Source organism: Gymnoscopelus microlampas, assembly GCF_963454915.1.
Source record: "Gymnoscopelus microlampas genome assembly, chromosome: 12".
Lineage (NCBI taxonomy): Eukaryota > Metazoa > Chordata > Actinopteri > Myctophiformes > Myctophidae > Gymnoscopelus > Gymnoscopelus microlampas.
Window position 1 is genome coordinate 25,416,371 of NC_139949.1, and position 23,437 is coordinate 25,439,807.

Consider the following 23,437-nt stretch of genomic DNA (forward strand, 5'->3'; position numbering starts at 1 on the left):
CTTTGTCAAGCGACATTAATGTTTAGACTGTATGATACTGAAGAGGTCTTGAAAACTGAAAAGGTAATGTTTAAAGCATGTATTTGCTTTATTCCCCATTATAGGACATGCTGCTGGGCACAAGTGTCATTGGAGAGACTGCAGTTATTACTCTGGGTTACATTTAGTGGCCTCATTAAAGAAATGTGTCTGCAGGTGCAGTATAAAGGTAGTTGCTTTTGAGTTCAAGACTTTATTTGATTTGCTGTAGGCATACAACCCAAACCTAATACATTGTTCACAATAGGTCAAATAGACAGTAAAAACATGAACATGGGACAATATAGGTCATTATCTAATCAACCATTCAAATTGTATAGCTGTTAAATGGTTTGTAGCAAAACTTCTGTAATGAAAGGCTGTGTGATGTTTGGTTCCATGAAGTCATACTGACTATTGGCCCACCTTATGAAAGCCAGCAGCTAAATACCAAAGCTGAACAGTGGTCACAAAAGTGGTCACAATACAACGGGACAGGGGGGACGGGGGGCAAAAAGACAGGTTAGAAAGGTTTAAAGATCAGTGGTTCTGAAAAGTGGGATTGATTGATTGAATACTTTATTCGCAGTTTGCAAATAGTACAGTGGTACGATTTGACAATCACAGCACAAAAAGCCCTATATGGGCTTGTTTCCATTGTGGTCCTGTGTATTCTGTGGTATTCAGGTAGCTAGTATTCAGGGTTCCTTTCTTAAGGGGGTTCCATAAGGGGGTTCTAAATGGACCCTTTAACAGGACTGACAGGGTCTGAGAGTGAACACATGGATGAGTACACTCTGACTCTCTCTGAGTTGAGGTCCTTGGATGTCCTTTTTCATTTTCTTGTGATGTAATAAAGTTGCGAATGTACCTTCGCCTTTCCAGTAGAGGGCAGCAATACATTGGCGATACCGTACCTCTCTGTCTCTGTTCACAAAGTAGACGACGACGCTTCGTTTCCCATTGGCCGACGACACGCTTGGAAGCTCCTCCTACACCCGGATGTTTTGCTTATGGCTTTCCCTTCGCATGGCTACCATAGAGTTATAATATTATATCGATGGCTGCGACGAGTGGTGTTTATATAACTTCTACGTGGAAACAGTGACTTGTATTTATTTGTAGCGATGCTCCGCGAGTCGAGGGAACCGTTCCCCTTCGTGGAGGACAGTTTCAGCCGCTTCATGTCGCAGAGCAACATCTACGGTCTGTGTCAGGCTGGAGACCAGGAGCTGCTGGCTGCCACTCTCAAAGGAAAGGTGGTCTGTTTCAGATACCAGGACCTACAGCACAAGATCAGACCTGTGGCCAAGGAGGTGCAGTTTGCCTACATACCAGGTGAGAAGGAGTTGCTAGCAGTGGTGGAAAAAGTACTTACATTTCTTACTTAAGTAAAAGTATCAATACTGCAATGTACAGTAGAAGTACTCTGTATATATATCTATTATTGATATTGTTTATTGCCCTGGTACTACAAACTGTCCATCCTGTTGTCTTTTTCTCAGTTGATGCAGAGATTGTATCAATCGATGCTTTCAACAAAACTCCCCCCAACCGAGGTCTAGTAGTGGGGATCACATTTATAAAGGTATTTTTATGCAAAAATCAAAATGTCAAAAACTATTTTCGACAGATGCTGTCCTCTGCAATAATACTAATAACTATTATTATTATTATAAACACTGCATATTTGAACCTCTCATCCCTCAGGACTCTGGAGACAAAGCCACCCCTTTCCTTAATATCTACTGTGATTATGAACCTGGCTCAGAGTTCAATCTGGAGTCAATTGCACGTAAGACACTCCAACGACAATAAACAATGTTCAGGTGCCTATTTACGTGCCATTGTCATGCCGAAAATAGCAGATCTACAAGCTCATAATGCAGCACAGTGCCACACGTGAGCTTGCAGATTGGCTAATTTCGGTGTGCAACTCCATGCACAACTATGTATAACTCAAACTTAATGAACCTTCTTGAATTAATGTGATTGTACTGCTTCATGTCTTGGACAGAGAGCTGCCTGAACCTGGAGTTGCAGTTTACCCCCTTCCAGCTCTACCACACTGTGTAAGTCATCCCACACACAGACAACAACAACAACACAATTACCCTTATATTACCCACTTTCAACTTGGCGACCCTAATTTGGCCATGTCATTAATCAAATTCAACATGTTCAAAAATATCGGATTTACAAGCTCACAATGTGTCACACTGCAACATATTATGGGCTTCTAGATCTGCTAGTTTTGCTATTTACTATATAAGTACATACAGTATGTAGAGTTTTAAGTGATTAAGTTTCATGACAGGACGCATAGAATTCAGCTATATAGGTCATGTTTTGCTAAAACAATTTACCTACAAAGGATAAAATATGTCAATAACATTTCTAACAATTTCTTTATCCTTTAGTGTTCAATGTGGAGAGAAAGGCAGTGAGACAGTGTTTCTGTTGAGTGGTCACGATCAGAGGATCCACCTCTACAAAGAGGCAAGTTGAAGTGAACTCTTATCTATGGCAGGGTCAATTAACTTCATAACGTATGTATATAACTGTAGGAAACCTCCATTCACATCGATCCATTATTCAAATTGTGAGACCTTTATCTACAGTATCTCTCTTTTTTCCTTCTTTTTTTATTTTTGTCCTTCCAACAGAATGCCTCTCTTCATCAGTTTGAAGAGCAGCCAGTGGAAATACTCTTTCCTGAGCTACAAGAACTGCCTAGCAAGTTAGTTGATCTTTCATTTCTGTGTGTGTGCATGTGCATGTGCAGTGGTTAAGACTGGCCGGGGACAGAGCGAATGATCGGGGCCCCCCGGACCAAACCGACCGACAACCCCCCACCCCTTTCCTAGTTACGTTGCGCCGATGAGCACTACTGACACACACAAATTCAAAGCATTTGAAATTTAAGAGTTCAGCACCACAGACCCATTTCAGCTAATGAGCAGTAAATGTTTCGAAGAATTGCCACAGTGGCCCAACAGTTCTAGTACAAGTTTCAAATTCCTACTACTCACCACTATTTGAAGGGCATGATATAAGCAGGCTAAGCGCATATAGTGAACTTCAATTTACTAATATCACATTCTTGCAGGCAGTAACAGTACTGTAGCCTACCTGTTAATCTGGCTCCCTGGCCCACATGAAGGTAATGTTAGTAGTTTGGATGAACCGCTGTAACGTCAGGAGGATGAGAGCCAACAAAATATGCACCTAATTTGGATCAGACATTGCAGTTACATTTTGTCTTTGTCTTCAGGTTTTTATCTCCATGATTTCATAGCATTGACAATGCTGCAACGTGCAGCGGAACGTGCATTCACACACTGGTGACAAATGATTGATGATGACGTAGCAGGAATGGATTTTCTTTTTTGCTGCTGTGATGCCGACTTTACCCAAAATACATTTGGAGGGGAGGCCTACAGTTGATAGGAGTAGTTGAGGGTGTCTGATGAATGATGACAATGCTTTAAATGGGCCCGCTGTTGCCGCTCCAGATGCCAAGAGGAGGAGCGGCCGGAGTCCGCAAAGTGCGCCCAAATCCTAACAAAATAAAGGTCCGTCTGATCTTATGGCCGCAGGCCCTTGCCTTGGAGTCCTGGGCCGGGGAACGGACGCACCCCCAACCCCCCCTGGCGTTCCGCCCCTGTGTGTGTGTGTGTGTGTGTGTGTTAAGGTTATATTGTTACAGGAGATATTAACAGGCAATTCTTTGGAACCAGCTTGAGAATGCTCTTTGTCAAAAGTTTTTATTTTTTTCCCTCTTCGTTCTAGTGTACTATGGCTGGATATGCTGAGCATTCCTGGAGGCCGGCGTCTCTCTGCATTTGGCTGTCAAAATGGCTGTGTTGGTCTGGCTGTGGTCAACGAAACTGAACCAGGTAAAGCCAGCAGACAACAATTTAATGACTCTGTTGGACATTGGTTGCTCAGGGCTATTTGTCAGGGCTCTGTATCACATTGCTTCACTATCAAAGCATTTTTTGACAATGAGCCTCTACTGTACTTTCTCCTGTGGGGTGCTACACTGTTGACACTGTGAAAAGATACTTTTTGAGACAAGATAAGAATTTAAATTCATTAGGCTGCCATTCTTTCATGTTTCAATTTTGACTTCAGTGTTCTTATGTCTTATAATTGGTAGAAACATGTTTCTCATAAGGATGTTGTGTATTCATGTCAGCGGTGTTACAGAGTTGGCGGGTACAACTGGACAGCCCCATCTCTTCAGTGCTACTTTTCCCACTGAGTTGCCAAACTGAGTCCATCCAGACCCCAGAAGAGAAAAGTATGCGACGTGTTTGTCCCACTTTAGTCTAAGGTCTTACATTACGCCTGATTTATTTGTTGTATGATGTGTTCTGCGCCAAAGAAACAGTAGCTCAAATTCTTTATTGAGTTCCATTATCACTGTTCATCATTGTGTTTAAAAAAGACAATTGGGCGTGACTGGATGACGATTGTTACCTCTTTTTCAGGTATGGAACTAGAAGGCTACAATCTTCTGGTAACCAGTACTATAGAGATGGCGGTTGTCTACAGGTCAGCTTTAAGTAGCTCTATAGATTTGATTAGTTTAGTTTAGTTTATTAGCACATTGTAATATAAACTAGATATCAAAAGAAAACAAGTTATTGTGCAAGAAAAGGAAGGAGCCAGCAGGCTTATTTGGAATAATTTCCTTAATGGAAGAGGTCATTAAAATGGCATGTATTAAAAAGGTCATTAAGAACAATACATGTTTTTTTTAATGTTTTGAATGAGATGATTAGAATAATAACTGCAATGTTTTGTGTGTTCTCAGAGACGTGCAGGAGCATGGTATGTCCCATCCAGTGTGCCTCTCAGAGAGTGACCAGTTTGATGCAGTACTTTGTGCCTTGGTCATTGATTTGGACTTTGATGGACACAAGGAGGTGCTGTTGGGTACCTATGGACAGGTCAGTGGGAGGGCGCCCTATTTTGCAATACAATTAAACCACGAGCTTCATTCATGAAGTGTATGAATTGATACAGTTAGTAGATGTGTCCAATGTTCTCTAATATTTTCCAGGTAAAACCCGACCCAACTTTCTAATCTAGACAACTAAAAAAGGACTGGTTTTATTTATTAAGGCTCTAATGCGGTTATCATCACATTGTCTTTCTACCAAAAAAGGAACTGCTTTGTTATAAGCTGGAGCAGCCGGCGTGTGGGGGAGATGGAAGGTTCCAGCTGCTGTGGAGGCGGAGTTTCAAGAGCCCCCTGCTGTCCATCATCTACTTAGATTTGACGGGGGATGGCTTGAGAGAGCTGGCTATCCTGACACTAAAGGGACTGCACATTTTGCAGGTACAGTAAGTAATTGGCAGCAGGGTGTCATTTGGGATCCAAGGGGATGGCAATTTTATGTCTTTTATTATGACCATGGATATGGTTTGGTTTGTAAGTGGTCACTTTTCTTGCCACCCTAGTGCTTTCTGAAATGATGCCTCTGATAGGCAGCACACTGTGAGCACAGTGTACAACCAAGAAAAATGGCTTTTCCTCAGGATGAGTCTTTTCATGGGGGCTACGAATCCTGTGCCGTGATAGAAAATCGTGCTACTTTACATACCAAATACATTTAAAAATATACTCTTCTTGAAATGTATCTATCGGAAAAGTTTAATTTTATTCGCCAACTAACATGGCATAACAGGCATTTGGTGCATGTCATGTGCATGTGCTCACGAGTATACATACACATAACAGTACAAGAAATAGGCAAGAATAGGTACACTACAATGCAAAACAGGGCGACAAAAGTGGTGTCAGCTTATGTATCTATCTAGGCTTCCATCTTGATGAACAATTGTATTATTTGAACAATTAAGTTATTTTTTATATGTGAAAAGCTATATGGATTTCACCCTTTTGGCCAGGGCCCACTTGAAAAAGATGAAAATCTCAATGTGGTTTTATCCTAGTTAATTAAAGGATTAATTACAAATAAATACTTAAAATTAAATTCAGAAGTCCAGATATAAGTATAAACACTGCAGGGGAGCCAGGCAGTTCTTGATTGTCTGATGTATATTATATATCTTAAAACAAGGTACCAATACACCAAAGAATATTTATAACAGAGGATTTGCATTTAATTTAGCCTTTAAGCTGCATCAACTCAACAGCACAACAGCGACCCCAGCTGGAGAACTGGGCTAAACCATGTGAACTGATCAGTAGGCAACAATATTAATATTATTAAGTATCATTTGCTCTAAAAAAGGACACAATCTTCCTCTCAGAGCCAGGCTTTTGTCCATGTAGAAACTGTTCTTTCAAGTCTACCATCTCTGCCAAAGGAATCAGTTCATCATACTTCTTCAAATCTTTCTCACATTCACTACAAGAATTTCAAAGACCACGTGAACATAATATTATGTTTTTACTGTGCACAGTAAATTCCTCTGTTATTGTATCCATGTGTAACTCTGAGAATGTACAAACGATTACATTGGTTACATTTGTACACTCTCAGAATTAAATGTACTCTTTGACTCCCTTTGAATTTTCAGCATAGTTTGACCAGCACCGCTGATGTGGTCTTTGACCGACTGGCAAATAGGGTGTCTTTGCTGATGGCAGACTGTGAGCAACAGTTAGCGAAACGTCAACACAGTGAAGAGAAGGAATATCTGGCTGACACAGAAGAGTGTACTCCCCAGCCACCGTTGAATTAAAACCCAACTCTGAACTTTTTGTTTAACTGTGGCAGAGACAAATGTTCAAAGAACCATTTGGATTTCTTTCAAGTGCAGTGTAAATGATTACATTGCACTCAGAAGTTAAAATTAGATGTGATGACGCATAAATGACAAAACCATGTTGTGTCTGTGCAAGTAGGAGTTATAATGATCTAATTTGTAGTTTGACATGGGCCTGGAGATGCATACAAAGAGGCCAGAAAAAACATGGAGTTGCGCAAGCATGGTAGGCTACACTAGTTCAATCAAAACGACATGTAAATATTTACATTTTATATTTTTAGTCTGTCGGCCATGTCATTTATTAAGTTAGCAGACAGAAATGCGAAGAATATAACTTTGTAATGGTAACAGGCATGGTCATAGACTTGTGGAAGTTGTCTACTGCAGTGATTCTCAAACGTTTTTAATTTCAACCCCCAGCTTAATAGGTATTAGACCACTGCCCCACATTTGATTTAACACACTCTGAGTTACAGACTCATAAGAGTCCATTTGGTTCTTAACTGTCAATCATTTAGCTGGGGACTCCCTGGAATCCCCCCAATGGCTGCTGGGGGTCCTTAGACCCACTGGTATACTGCATCCATGTGTGTATTTATAGTCAGTCAGAAAAATTGTCCATGAAAAATGTCACCAGGGACATTTTTCATGGCATCAGCAGATAGCTGCAAGGAGGGTTTAAATCAACAATTGAATCAATTGGCAATTAATTCACAATTGATTTATTATAACAGAGGGGATTATACATGGCTTAACTTTAATAAAGTTTGTCCTACAGTTCATGTGTTTATGTAATTATGCCGTATAGTGAATTTAAATACAGTTGGGAGTGTACAGTAGGCTACAGAAATGTTCGGTAGATAATTAAAAAAAAGATGTGTCATGAGTTTTCATTGGTTTCCTTTTTTTTATGACATGTCGTCAAATGCTATACTTTGATTATTAGAGCTTGCATGTTGGTAGATTGCCTGTTCGTTTTTGTTAGTTGTTGAGATTGACATATTTTGGAACGTGGGGGGAAATGAACATCATTGAACTGACAGTCAAATGTAGATGCTGATTCACTTGACACACAAGATGCCCTGATGCTCAGATCGTCGGCCTCCTCTTTGGCCGGTCAGTGGCACTGTGGTCCACCCTCGAGCTTTGAAAGAACATTTCCCTCTTGCATTACAAAAGGCAACAATAACAACAGCTGCACTTATCACTATATACCGACCTGAGAGGACTCGAGCAGAGGAACATGTTCTGTGGGAGATGGCGTGAAGAAGATGACTAAAACATGTTCCATTGCCTTGCTCTACTACTATGAACATTTTGTGTTTGTTTCATAGTTCATCGCACTGTACGCCGAGCAGAGCTCTGCGTTATTATAAAGGCACTGTGGGGTTGTGCGTGAAGAATGACCGTAAAGACCATGCTTTTTGAAGTGACACAGAGAGAGTGCAGCCTGCTATAATGAATGCATTTCACTCAATGGATCTTTATATTTAGCTGTGTGTGTGTGTGTGTGTGTGTGTGACGCTGATCTGCCAACACTCCGAGGAGCAGGAACAGCGGGCTTGATCTGACATTCTGCAGCTTTCTGGAGAAACATTTGAAGACAAAACGGGGAAAAAAACTTGCCGTTTCGCGAGAAAACTCGCCTCTTGATCGCGGTGTGTGTGTGTGTGTCAGTGTGTGTGTGTGTGTGTGTGTGTGTGTATTATGTGGTGAGGACGCTGCTGCTGTGGAATAGCGCACATTTTATTTACTAGCTCGGAGAAATCATGATGATGGCCGGTGGAGCACTGCTGGAACATAACGGGATCTTCTCCGATCCTAACCTTCACGGCCAGCAGATCACCCTCATGGATCAGGCTGATTCCCCCGACTCTCGCAAACGACCACTGGAGGAAACTCCGGCTGAGGAGGCCGGTGGCTGCACCAAGCGCACCAACACGGGAGGTAGGAGAGAGATCAGTGCTGTGGACCTACTTCTATCTTCATCCACCTCGTATCAACAGCATAACATCACATCCATGATCCAATATGTTGTTTTAAAAAAAAAAAAAAAAAGGAGAAAAATGTCATTTATACGTATAGTAGGCTACTGTCATTAACACATCTAGAAGACTATAATGATAATGAGGATAATGATCTTTATTTATATGGCACCTTTCATACATAGAATGCAACTCAAAGAAAGAAAACATTTAAAATAAATGAAATAGAAAATAAGAACAAGAAGTACACGAAGAAACAATATGTGCAGAAAACTATAAAAAAAAAATAACGTAAGAAATCCCACTGAATATCTGTCAGATTAATCATTGCGATAAGCAAGGCAGAAATAAATTTGTCTTAAAATGACATTTAAAAAATATCTACTGATTCAGCCACTATTGGTTCATTGCTCGCTACAGTAGGTATTTCTCCGCATGCAAAGACAAGCACAGCTCATTGTTCACACCAGCCGTCAACACCTGTGCACTTTCAGTTTAAAATATGATATTATTGCAATTAGTCTGCGTCGGTTATGTAATAGCATCTGCATTATTATAGGCGCATGAACTGAATAATAAACCGGACAATAAAACAAGAAAGAGTAGCAAACTTGTATGTACTGTATGCGTCCGATCAGGTTGAATCTATTTGACCCGTGTCACCTTTGTGCTTTAGCCCAGTGGTTCTCAATGATTTTGGGGGGTCCCCAGATGACAGTGAAGTGACAATTTAAGGACGTTTAAGACCTTATTAATACCTAAAAAGAAAGAAAAGAAAAAGATCATTACTGCATCAAAAGTAATCAACAAACTATACTAAAATTGTCAAATAATATTAGAAGGAGACAAATATTTTGAAAATAAACGATCTACAAGCTCACTGCACTTTATCCGTGGAACCGAGTCAAACTACATTGAATGCCTCTACTCCTACGATTCCAAGTGCTTATCCGAGTGTGGGTCCCCAGTTCAAATATGATTATTTTGGGGGGTCACGACCTAAAAAGGTTGAGAAGAACCACTGCTACATCTGGGGTTAGGTATGAGGGAGTGGCATGTGATGGGAGTTGAGAGGTCACACATTCTGGGTGTTAGTCTTACCAGAGAGGACCATGGGGAGCATATTGCTGTAGCAACCCTTTGTTTACAAAATCAACTCAGAGCATGTTGCCATATTATGTACAGTACAGGCCTACGTGTTACTAGCCCTGTTTTCATTTGGAACAGCACAAATCAATCTATCTAAAGTTTCTTAAGTGAAATAGAGAGAATCTCTGTTATATAATCAGAGCCAATGTAGTGCCTTTGTAATGACCATAAAGATGATGTCAAATAGGCCTTGAAGTGTTATGAGAGAAATGGAATGTGTTTTTGACAATACCCAACAAGATGTTTAATGGGAAGTTGACACATACAAAAGCAATGTTCACAAAGTCCACAAATCAAATTGCAATTCATTGTGGAAAGGTAGGAGACATGGGACTACACTAGGCCTACAGTATGTGCATGGGGAAAGGCATACCAGTGGCGTAGACACTAGACACCCTTATCGCACTCGAATATTCTCCCCCATATCAAGTTAATTTTAGGGCAACATCTTTCTGTAGGTCAATAGGTCTCTTAGATTTAAAGAAATGTGTGATTTACATCACCATTTGTAAGTATTATCTAATAATAACAAATGAGAATCCTGTCTTTAAGATTCATTTTAGGTTAATAGAATGGTAGGTAGCTAAATGAATACAGTAGCTTACCATAGCCTATTATAGCTATACCATATTGCCTAATAAAACCAGATCAAACGGAAACCACAACTATAAGACTGTAAAATACAAGGACCCTTTGCAGTGGCATCTAGTGAATTGATTGATTGATTGATTGAATACTTTATTAGTCACAACCATAAACAGCACAATACCATCAGACATTAAGATAACACAAAAAAGTCCTGGGGACTTGTTTACTGATCCTGATTTAGTATTGTTTAGGTTTAGGAGAAATGCTGGTGGTCAAGTAGCTAATCAACAAGGTAAAAGTATCTTCGAGGTAAAAGTATAAATTAGTACTTAAATTACCAAATGTAGAAAGTACTCATTATGCATTATGCCCTGTTTCACAAGTTTTCAAATGTAACATCTTTTGAAAATAGCAGATCTACAAGCTCACAATGCGTTGCATCACGACACATTGTGAGCTTGTAGTTCTGCTATTTTCAAATGGCCGAAATGTATGTAGGGCTGAAGTGGGTAATGTATGTTTTGTAATAATAATAAAAATCTACAAAATAACTAGTAACTAAAAGTTTTCAAATAATTGTAGTGGAGTAAAAGTATAATATTTTCCTCTGATATGTAGTGGAGTAGAAGTAAAAGTACTGAAAACTGGAAATACGCCAGTTAAGTAAACATATCTCAAAATTGTACTTAAGTACAGTACTTGAGTAAATGTACTTAGTTACTTTACACCACTGCTTGCGACATGACTCATTAGTATCAACTTGGAGAACAGTCATGAGAGTGATGGCAGATATATTAGTTCTTGTCTAGTCTCTTCTCCAGAATTTGATTATTTTGGTATCACGAAGAAAAGACTGCTAGACCAGCTTATAGGAGACACTTATTTGATTAGTTTTTATACTAATTGAATGTCCAAGAAGAGTTGGCAGTTAATTCACCATCCTGAATAGCAATTTACTTTGGCTATCTTTTCACCAAGCACAGTCAGTAACTGGACCGTAGCAGCATTATAGTTTACAGCAATAGCATGGCTGCAGAAGCAATGTAAGCAAGATCATTAATTTTACTTTTTGTAAAGTTTGCTTCTTTAGAACTACTGAACATCGGTAAAGCAGAGGAGATGGTTTCCTTGTTTCTAGAGAAATATTATTTATTTGCATAGAGATGCATGTAGATTTCACCCACGACTGGTTTATGCACAAATTTACAGATCACTATTATATACAGTAAATAGTGAAATAGCGTGATATTGCATTTTCAGAACCAGAACCTCTTTCCGTTTCCATTGCATCTAGAAGTACTGCAGTCATTTCTAGGATTTCACTGCACAATGACTGAAAAAGTAACATTAACACTTCAATTTCCAACTCCCAAGAAGCTGCCATGTTCCCCAGAGGTGCTTCTGGAATATTATTTGCAGAGGCTCTGACCTATGAATCAATAAATCAATCATTCAATCAATCAGTTAATCATTATATTCATACTGTCATACGCATGAAGTATTAGCATCTTATTGGTCCCATGCATTTCTGAAATGTATGAGGATAATGCAGGCCAGTACAACAGCTGATTTGGAAAATATCAAATCTGCAATATGAATTGAGTAGAAAATGTGTCTTCTCTCTCAATGCCCATCAGAGCCATACACGTATTAATCATCATGATTAAATGAGGTATTATTTAACTATACAAACTAATTCTAGATTTCTGCTCATTTAAATAATATATTAGACATGCTCATCAACATGTAAATTATAGATAGATTAAGTATTTGGAAAGTTTGTATCCTTAAGTTGTTCAGGACATAAGAGAATTGCATCGTAAAATGTAGCCTAATCATATTTGAGCATTTTTGTTTACTTGGAATGCTCCAAAATGTTGCATCATTGTGTTTGCACAAAATGTCCACTGGGACCTGCCTGAATACATTTGAGTAACAGTGAACCTTCGGTTTAGAGGTTATTGCTTTTATTTTTAATGCTAAATATATTTTGAATTGAATATATCTCAGAGATTGAGAGCATTAGCCTAAGTGTCTGTCTGTGCAGCACTAAATTGTAGCCTACTGTAGCCATGAAATTGTGCACTCCACATGATAGCCCCAACATTCTGACAATTACTTTATAGGTATAACAACAAACACAAGCTTGTTTCACAGCCAGTGTGTATGAGCCCACCTGGATTTCCAGGCACATTTGTCATTTAGGCAGTGATCCTGTCTATAATATTTGTCTACCTTCTGCTCTCTCCAACATAGATTTTAAGGCCATTGCTAAAAAGGAAACCTTGCTTTACGGCTCTTTGAGCATGATGATAAGGTTGGTCAGTTATTTTCGACGGCAAATTTTATGTTTACCTAATTTGCTGTGGTGCATGCAGTGTGTGTGTGTGTGTGTGTGTGTGTGTGTGTGTGTGTGTGTGTGTGTGTGTGTGTGTGTGTGTGTGTGTGTGTGTGTGTGTGTGTGTGTGTGTGTGTGTGTGTGTGTGTGTGTGTGTGTGTGTGTGTGTGTGTGTGTGTGTGTGTGTGTGTGTGTGTGTGTGTGTGCGCGCGTGTGCGTGCATGCGCATGCACGCGTGTGGTGCACTTTAGCATCCTGTGTGTATCCAGAGCATCTTCTCAAAAGCCTTACTGTGCACCATGCTAAGGCGTGCACCAGCACACAAAATAGCAAAGAAGACAGAGAAGTGAAATGGCAACCAGTGTTCTTGTTTGCAACACAGTAAATAGTTTATGAGACAAACCTACCAATAGACCCTCCCTGGATACATAGTAGAAACAATACTGACAACCACATAAAGCAGGATGTTTCACGGGCATAATATGTTTCATTATCACTAACCTCACCTTTCATTTTATGATTGTTATACAGCTGCATACTGTATGTTCATATTTCCCAGTATTTGGTCTGGAGATAGCAGTAGTAATCTTCCCCATCCCTGTAATCGCCAACCCCTTGACTGTGTCTGATATTGATCACACTATTCCTTCTGAATTGATCATTAACGTGACTGACAGCAACAACAAAGAGAAGAGAGACGGTGCTCTTTCAAAGCTGAGTCCCTTGTTGTGCATTTACGGCCGGCTGGACAATTGAGTGGAATTCTTCTTCTTTTTATCAGCATCGTCCCTTTCTTCCTCGAAAATTAACATCTCTTTCATTCATGTCTGATGCTAATTTAACCTGTAATTACCCATATTCTGAGCCCACGGTGCTGGGAAGTCAGTGCTTCCGAAGCTTTTATTGCTGAAGGATTGAGTCGGATATGTGGAGCTGGTGTTTTTTGGTGTGTGTGTGTGTGTGTGTGTGTGTGTGTGTGTGTGTGTGTGTGTGTGTGTGTGTGTGTGTGTGTGTGTGTGTGTGTGTGTGTGTGTGTGTGTGTGTGTGTGTGTGTGTGTGTGTGTGTGTGTGTGTGTGTGTGTGTGTGTGAGAGAGAGAGAGAGAGAGAGAGAAGGACACAGGTGCCCTTGTAGAGCGATGTGACGTGAGTAGACTGTGAATTTGCCAGGTGGCAGTGAAAGAGAGAATGGGAGGAAGAGATATAGATGAAGAAGGAGCAAGGCAAAGAGAAAGGGAGATAGACAGACAGTCAGAGGGAGTGGCGCCTAGAGGGAGACCATGTCTGTTATATTGGAGAACCTGACAATGGATAAGATCGACTCATTAGTGTCATTCTATGGAACGCATTCGACCCAACACATTTCGGGGCACAACATAGTTCTTGATTTAAAGACACTTGAAATTAATGCTGAAAATGAAATTGGCTCACAAAACAGGAGTCAGCGTTTCCAGACGCTCTATAGGAAGCACTACTGAGTGGAGCTGAATGCCCCTCATCGAGACACACACACACACACACACACACACACACACACACACACACACACACACACACATACATTGCAGATTTTGTACACACACAGTCTCATACAGGATACCTCTTGTATAAGATTTATAGGCGTAGTGATTGGCTTCATCACCCCCCTCCACCATTCTGCGGCACTGCCATTTGCAATGGTTGATGAGCCCCTCCGCCCTCTCAAACATGGCCGTCTAAGGGATTGGGGGTGGGGGAAAGGAGGAAAAAAGCGGAGGGGGGGGGGGGGGGGGGGGGGGGGCGTAAAAGGCACGCTCTTCCTGATCACTCCTCCTCCACCTCCTTCCTCATCTGGTCATATTAACCACACACCTCTTCAGCCGCCGCTGAAGGTCACCCGACATGCTTTCCCATTCACCGGTCAAACCTGCGTCTTTAGCCACTTCACCTTTGTCACTTTTACACGAAAAGATTTGAGTGAATGGACCGCCATACTTTATAGTGCTGCGTCAAAAGAGGCGGAGTAGGGGGAGAAAATTCAATTTTTTTGGGACCGGCATTGGGGGGTGGGGACGTGACGCGCCGGAGGAGAGGAGGTTGCTGATTGGCCCGACGTGGTGTCAGTCCTGCATGCTGCTGCAGACGGACAGGCCACTCGATGAATATGGATGAGAGCAATGAAAAGGGTGATGCGGCAGGGAAGACCCCCCCCCTTCAAACCGATGCAGGCTCGAACAATGCGTGCCGTCTTTCACTGAAAACACTCAGAGCCTGCATTAGCATTTTCTCAGACAATTGAGGCTCGGGCCAGCTGCAGGCATGGCTTGGATGCTGCGGTGAAATCGCTTTTTTTGCACCCACTGATGAATTAGACCTCGGTGAAAAAGGTCGACCGGCCGCATTCCTCAACACCACCATTGCACCTATGCCTAGCCTAACGTTAAGATACCCTTTAGAGATTGTACCCCGGCATTGATGGCGATCTGACAGAGGACTTGAACCAGGAGATCTCAGAATGGGTAAGAGGCGAACTCTTTTTGTCTGACTTGACTTGTTGAATTTATACGTATTGTGCTAAACTCTTTGACAATTTTGTGCGCCTAATTCTCATCGGTTCATTACTGCTCATTTTTGTTCCATCGTCCTTGCCGCCTGTCAGCAGCAGGTTGGTCTATTGAAATGCAGAGAGGGTACTTGGAGGGGTAGTGGGGAGGAGGAGGAGGGAGGACGGTCACAAGGCATTTCCTTCTGACCCACCCCCCTTGAGTGACTTAACTAAACACGCTTGGCTCCGTGTCCATAGTCTCTCCTCCAAGTCATCCCTCTAGTATTGCAAACAGGGGTTTGAACTAACACCCCACTCAGCTTCCCCACTGCTTCCATTCCCTGGCGGATTGCAGCAACAGATTGCCATGTTTACTCTACCACATGACGCCATTAAAACCTGTTACTGTGATTTCAGACACTAGGACAGAATTAATTATTGACTAATGACAGCACACGCTGCTGCGAGGGCGATGGAGGGACTCTCAGTGTCTTGCTCTCATGCTGGCTCTGGTTCTGGTTGGAATAGAGAAAGGCAGAAAGTTACGCAGTGGATTTGGGTTTGCCTGTCAACAACAGGTCTTAAAGATTGTGTTTGCAGTTTGCACTCTTTGATCACCATTGTTCATAAATGCATTTCTTTAAGGAGCCTTGGTTTCCCATGCCTTCTGACAGCAATAAGGACTCAAAGGCTCTATGATGATTCTGTCAAACAGTCATGTACTTTATTTTTTCACCAAGGTCATTTTATTGCCTTTCATTGCTAGTTAAATAAAGAGATGACTGCAGAACAGAAATCCAAAAAGAAAGAAGAAAAAGGCCTCATATGAACATAATAGGTGGAATTGATTGGAATGGTTTAGCTCCCATTCTAGTTTCTAGATTGTTCTTGGAAATACTGCCATATTGAGCTGTACACACACACACACACACACACACACACACACACACACACACACGCACACGCACACGCACACACACACTATATATATATATGTGTGTGTGTGTGTGTGTGTGTGTGTGTGTGTGTGTGTGTGTGTGTGTGTGTGTGTGTGTGTGTGTGTGTGTGTGTGTGTGTGTGTGTGCGCGTGTGTGCGTGCGTGTGTGTACGTGTGTACATGTGTGTGTGTGTGTGTGTGTGTGTGTGTGTGTGTGTGTGTGTGTGTGTGTGTGTGTGTGTGTGTGTGTGTGTGTGTGTGTGTGTGTGTGTGTGTGTGTGTACGTATATACACATGCTATATATACTGTATATATATATATATATAGCATGTGTCAAAGTGTAGTGTGAGAGTTTAAGCATTCAGTAAGGTCTCCATGGCAATGGTAAATGAACGTCAATCAAAACTGAAATTCCATGAACAGACATGTCATCATGCAATATCAGGAGGACCACTGACAATGTTTTTTGTTCGCCAAAACAGGCCAGGTACAGATACAACACAAGTGGCATATTAATGAAATGCAGAGCTGAGCATGAGTTCAACATGTAAGCTGTGAAATCCCCTCATGTCACTGTGCCATGTTCATTATGATCTGCATCTAATGAGTACATCACTCAGGCAACAGGTTAGTCCTCACACAGGGCCATCTACCTCCTTCCATCCATCTTCCCTCCCCACGACTCTGGACAAGCCCCACATTCATTACCCTACATGAAACAGAGGTTGCGGCAGCACATTCACAGACCCTGTGGCTCTGGCATCCACTATCCAACACGAGAATTGGTCTCATTCGTCATTTGAGAAAGCTCCTCGCACAAGGACGGACAATTCCTTTTACATTTTGCTCAGCGGAATGACATCACCCTTCAGGAGGCTGAAGAGATCCAAATATGACGTCATTGCATCTGAGCACGCATGCAGAAGAAAATATTTGACATCTACGGTACTATAGCCATTCTAAAGTGCAATACAAGCAATACACATTCATTTACTTTATACCATGAATATATTTGCCGTTCAATAAGAGTCATACTGCGTACATATTTAGAAATGGGTTTGATCTATTAATTCTGGTCGCTCATTCAGGTGATGTAATTGTTTGACATAATCAGTACTATGACCATGACCAGACACAACGTGTGGCTGATGGCTTGCCTCTGGAATCGGGAATGGCACTCTCAGTTTGATTGGGTTTTCTTGGATGGTGTCGTGCTCACCTTGGCGCTGATTGCGTCTTGATTAGCAATGCAGGATGGGAACTTTCCCAAATGAAAGGAAGAACCGGTTCGGCCGCAATTTCTTTGACATGCTGTCAGTCACTTGATTAGTACAAGCCGCTGTTAAGCCCTTTCAAAATGGAGGAGATTTAGACTGTCTTGGCAGCATACTCTTTTAACAAATCTGTGGGATTGTATCCCATATGCTCTGCTCACTTCCATTCATTACTCAGGATAACACTGCTATCTGTCATGCAGTGTCATTTGTGGACGTTATGTTGGAGTGGATAGATTGTGTCATATGTTTGAACTTGGCAGTCAGTGTGTAGTTTAATAGAAAGCTTTCAGGCACATTTTTAAATACTAATTGTATTGGACTTAGGTTGTTTCAAACGCCTGGTATTTTGTCAGAGGTTGCTAAACCTCCTTGAAAACAGTTAAAATTAGACCTCTGCAAGCTGGAAAGGAGGTCATCATTTACTCCACTAAAAATCTGGGACAGAATACAGAACATGTCACCAATCTGTGATAAAATGTGGCACTGAAGACTGCAAAGAATCACATTTGAAAAAACACAAATGTTCATGAATATGAAATCTTCAGGCCCTACTTACCCTAAGGATACAGAAACAAGCAGTGTAGCTGTCTGTCTTCTGTATGTGGAAGACATACTGTATCTGCTTCCATTGAGAATTTCTGCTTGTTCAGGTTAGCAGGGATAGGTAGGTACCCATACAGATTTTATTTATGATGTGTAGAGCCACTTTATGAGATATGACCCTCTCCTGTTATATATGTGTGTGTTTCCCCAGAGGAGGGCGAGTACTTCCTGAAGGTGCTGATCCCCAGCTATGCAGCCGGCTCTATAATTGGCAAGGGCGGCCAGACCATCGTACAACTACAGAAAGAGACGGGCGCCACCATCAAGCTGTCCAAATCCAAAGACTTCTACCCAGGTAAGAACTAACAATTGGCAATTACCAATTGCTTGAAATATGTACTTATAAATTAAGTCATCGCTTGGTTCAAAGGCCAGTACCTTGGCATAAGGAGGCATCAAATATCCTAACTTGGGGAAATTACAGTTAGATTTCAATCACAGACTAAATCCTAACTGTTTAAAGTAGATTACCATAGTGCACTTGGAGAGACTAAACATGCATGTAGCTGTTGCAGCTGTCTGATGCAGCATTCAAATCTGCAGGCAATTCCACTTTCAATTTGGCTGTCCTTGTGGCAGGGCGCCAACTTTAAATATAGGTGTTCATTTTGGTACACTGTTCATTTGTTCCTTTTGGTGCATTACAAAAAACGGTATGCAATTTATACTGAAACCATTTTATTCTTAGAGGGAGAACTAATTCTGTGATGCACAGAGCATGCGAGGAAGGCCGCATTAAAAAGAAGAAGGGGAGAGAGAGAAAACGGCAGCCTGGAAACGATGCTCCTGCATTTCAGTGAACCCCATCTGATGGAGGTCACAGCTCTCTTGGGTTGATGCAGAAGCACCGTCCCCTGAAAAGAGGAATGCCTGAGTCTTAGACAAGTCTGGGTGTTTGTCCTTCATGGCTCAGTGGAGGCTTCAACCTGCTGAAAAATAACAGTTGCTGAGCGTCTCGCTGTTGATTAGGTCCAGATGTCTTCTTTGATAACTGCTGGAACCAAATTATCTATTTGGGCCAACACCACGCAGGTTTATATTTACACTTCTCCACATAAGAAATGTGTGCAGTAGTACATTGTCTTGAATAAGCAATGTGATTAGCACCAGTTAGTTTGCTGATTGCCCTTTTCAAATATTTGTCTAAACATCGAAGATAGGTGAGACTCATTGTTGAGAACTCTGTCTTGAGATGGGCTCAGACTATAGTGGAAAGAAATCTGCCATTATCTCTAAGGTTGTTTTTTTAATGACAAAAAGAAGCATTGCCAGCAGGAGGAAACTGAGCAGCATTGCTCAATCTGACCTTTTTTTGTGGGAGTTGCTCATGATATATTGCAGTGTGACTGAACCGCTGGCAAACAGTGGAAGAAATAAAGTGTGTTTATGGGTATTCCCGATATCTTCTCCTGTACCCCCTCCAACATGTTTCTGTTTGCAAGGATGAAAGCCCAGATGCGCATTGAGGACGCTTTAAAATTCCCTGCACTGTTGCCCAATGGTGTCTAAGAGAGTGAATTTATTGCAACTTTGCTGGCATAGGTACACATGGAAGGAGTTAGATGTATCCTTACTTTGTGGATGTGTTCATAGGCGACCACCTGCTCTGCCCAACCCCCTACTCATTATGGTGATGAGTGAGAAGGGTTTCAGAGAGAGAGAGGGTGCTGGCAAGGATTTGATTGGGCGGTATACTGGCCCACCAAAAGTAAACTGAAACGACTGTTACGATACACTGCACAATGGTCTATAAGGCACCCTGTTAAAGAGAAGGGGAGGGATAGTGATAGCGATGCCTTTTGATGACTTTAGATTTTGATGAGAAAAGTGTAACATCCCAATGTGTATTGACAGTATGTATCCGTTACCTTCCTTCAGTGTTAAGTGGTTTGTGATTTTTGATATATATATATCCATTATTACACTGTCAGAGTGAAAAAAAAAAACAATCTGGATTTGTACTGTACATGTAGTTTGTGCCCTGATCAACTTATCCAGCAGCAGGCTGTGCAGGCTCCTATAACAACAATCAGGTGACAACAACAGGCGCGCCGCGCGGCCATTTTCCTCCACAACGCTTCGGTTCAGTTCTGACGGCTCATTCGGGAGAAGCCCACCCACCACTAAGTTTGCCATCCGTCAGAGTAAAGCGCGATACCATGAATCTGAAGGTCTTGATGGGAGCTGTACAACTGGTCTGTGCCGTGGCAGACTGAGATGGATGGCTGGAGATAGTGAAGGGTGTGGATGATGCATGATTGTGTGTGAGGGAGGGGACGGGGGGCAGGCCCAGAAATAGCCTGTTTCAATCTCTCTCTATGGACGTGACCCTTCCCCAGCTGTACTCAAGCTGCTCTAACATAAGCCAAGTTTCCTCTTCAGTGCTCATAGTTTCTGTTAGATTTTCTTCCTGATAGCATGGAGAGTTAGAGCCAGTCTCGTGTGCATACACATCGCTTACAACATCTCTGTTTGTTTGTTTTTCAGTGAATCGTACCTTCATAACGAACCCAGTCCCCACAGATTTGGAATGCTTTGCATTCACATATTCATACTGTACATTCACACTGCATACGCAAATCCACAAACGCATGTGACAGACGTATGAATGTGCACTAGCTCTCACTCTATCATTCTCACACACGCACAAGCACGCACGCGCACACACGCGCACACACACACACACACACACACACACACACACACACACACACACACACACACACACACACACACACACACACACACACACACACACTGTTCAGCAGCTGCAAAGAAAGCTGTGAGTTCATGATTTAAGCTCAGTCTTAGAAACAGAACTCCAAACCCTTTGCTTTGTGCTGTTGGCTGTTAGCCCAGCCAGTGTATTGTGTTACTCATGTACAGCCCTGACAAATGAACAAGTTGTGATGTCATAGAAATATTGGTCCAAGGTTTTAGGTTCTCAGGTTATTCAAATGTGTATCGTGTTGTGTGACATCATTGAACACATGGCCAACTGGTTGTGCTGTATCATTTGTTTGTTTATCAAATAATCTACAGTCTGTCAAGTGACCTCATTGCAGTGCATTGAATATGTTTAAAAAATATATATATATTCTCAAGAAATACAAGACAGTGGTTAGCTCTTAACTCTGTTAAACAAGTTTCACTTCGAGTTCACTTCAGGATGCACATTTCTAAGGTGTACCATTCAGAGTTATAATATATGTTTATCTAGAGACAGACGGCCCTGCCCCCCCTTTTCATTTCAATGAAAGTTGCTCACAAGCACATGAAGCACCCGGAAGTACCTGTACTTCCTGGATTGGCTCCAACGTTGGAGCCAAATAATAGAGCAGGCTCCAATATTAGAGATAGAAGCATGCACAGTAACGTCCCAAATGAGGACGTCCTGCAATACCAGATTTGGCCACCAGGCTTCTGAGGCTTCAATCATTCTCTGCGGTTTTGGGGGCTTGGTGCCATTACCTGGCCTGAGGGTCTGCTGCTACTGCTGGACATCAACCTAGCTCTCAATATTAACAGCTTTGAAAGGTACAATTTGAGACACAAAATGGCTACATGAATTTACCTTTCCTTGTTGCAATAGGTAAAATGGCCGTGGCTTTCCAAATTAAATTACTGCTGATTTCTGTTCCACAGAGTTTTAGACTGCTAGACCCCTCGAGAAGTTAATGCGCTTTAAAGTGGAAATTGCTTATACCAACAGATGAATATCACTTGAAAGAATTGTAGTCTAAAGCTCCTGACTCGCCTCTAGACTATAGAATGAAGTTCATTATTCATTCTGTCCTGAAAACACTGTAGATGGAGAGATTAAAAACCACAGGTCCTGTTTCTTCCCTTTTCTCTTCATTTTACAGCACACGCATGGGTCGACACACTATCTGTCACCTGTCACACAGATACTTCAACCAGTGTGCAATTTAGGAATAGACTATATTTGGCTGTCATGCTTTTAAGCACGACCCAGCAGGATTTTAGGTGTTAAAAGATATTATTTGATTAACAAACTTACTTATTGAAATATACAGTAAGTATACATTTAAATATACTTCTAACCCTAACCCCAAATCAGTGTCAAAGTGATGCCAATGCTGTTTTTTGGTTTTGAACTACCAAAAATCCAAGTCTGATGAACTTGGATAAGGATTAAAAGTTTTTAATGATCACAGACTAACAAAAGGGCCAGGCTTATATACACACAGGCTAACAAGACAGATCAACACAATGGACAACCAACACAGGTGATATGACATAGATGAGGGGGCAGATAACGAGGGGATTGTGTGACATCTGCTGGACAGGTAGGAGCGGCACAGACGTGACAGAAACCTCTCCCCAAGGGACGTCTGCTGACATCCTAAAAGCTCTACCGGGGTGGGGTGTCAGGGCCCTGGACTGAACAACACAGGGGTGGTTAGGAGTGGGAGACTGAACACTGGATTGGGCTTGACCAGACATGAGCTCAGGACAGGCCTGGCATACTGGACAGGACAGGACAGCCATGACAGAACAAGACATAACAAGACTGGAGAGGCACAGCAGGTAACTAGACAGGCAGTCAGGTGACACATTTAACGGACAGGCAGACAGAGACTAACTAACTAACAGACAGACAGACAGACAAGACACACAGACAAATGGCAAGGCACACTGACAGAGTAACTGATCAACAGCTAGACACAGCCAGATAAAATGACAGGACGGACAGATACGGGTGAAAACATAGTCTCAGCCACGCCTTCAGCCTGGCTGAGACAAAAAAGTAAAGAACAAAAAACAAAACAACAGTTTTTTATTTATACATGTCTGCCTTCTGCTTCTTGCACATTTGACACTGCTGCTAAAGATATCATACCTTTCTTAAGAGGTTTATCATACCTGCCGTTATTGTACTTTAACTTGATTTCTAATATATTATTTTTAATTAATTACATCCAGTATTATTACTTTTATTTTATTATTATCTTTTTGGGGCGGTGTAACCGCCCCCTATAAGTGAGGTTTGGACACTGACCAATCCTGCACCGTGATTGCCCAATAGTCTACAACGCAGTCTACAACGCTAACCCTTCCACAGTCAATGCAAATCTATACTTTTGCAAAGTCAGCCAATCACATTACAGCTAGTGTCATCACCACTAGCTGTAATGTTATTGGCTGACTTTGCAAATTCAGGACTGTGATTGGCTAGTGAAACACATGACACATGTGCAGCCCTATGAATAACAGTATGGACTTAAAAAAAACATTTTATGTTTTT

General features: G+C 41.6%; 2 protein-coding genes across 2 annotated transcripts in view; both read left to right on the forward strand.

Annotated features, from left to right (window-relative positions):
- Positions 1-1,046: 1,046 nt before the first annotated feature.
- On the forward strand, positions 1,047-7,548 carry kptn (kaptin (actin binding protein)). Its single transcript, XM_084074632.1, has 12 exons — positions 1,047-1,356; positions 1,524-1,606; positions 1,729-1,813; positions 2,036-2,090; positions 2,439-2,517; positions 2,685-2,758; positions 3,811-3,917; positions 4,220-4,324; positions 4,515-4,578; positions 4,841-4,976; positions 5,195-5,368; positions 6,577-7,548. The coding sequence occupies exons 1-12, from the start codon at positions 1,146-1,148 to the stop codon at positions 6,739-6,741; spliced, it is 1,338 nt and encodes a 445-aa protein (XP_083930758.1). The 5' UTR covers positions 1,047-1,145; the 3' UTR covers positions 6,742-7,548.
- A 449-nt stretch (positions 7,549-7,997) lies between these two features.
- The window catches only part of LOC311056558 (RNA-binding protein Nova-1-like), a 29,825-nt gene continuing 14,385 nt past the window's right edge, over positions 7,998-23,437 (forward strand). Inside the window, exons 1-2 of the mRNA XM_084073269.1 lie at positions 7,998-8,715; positions 18,320-18,463. Coding sequence (XP_083929395.1) covers positions 8,538-8,715; positions 18,320-18,463 — 322 coding nt within the window. The 5' untranslated portion in view covers positions 7,998-8,537. The remainder of the gene's footprint in view (positions 8,716-18,319; positions 18,464-23,437) is intronic.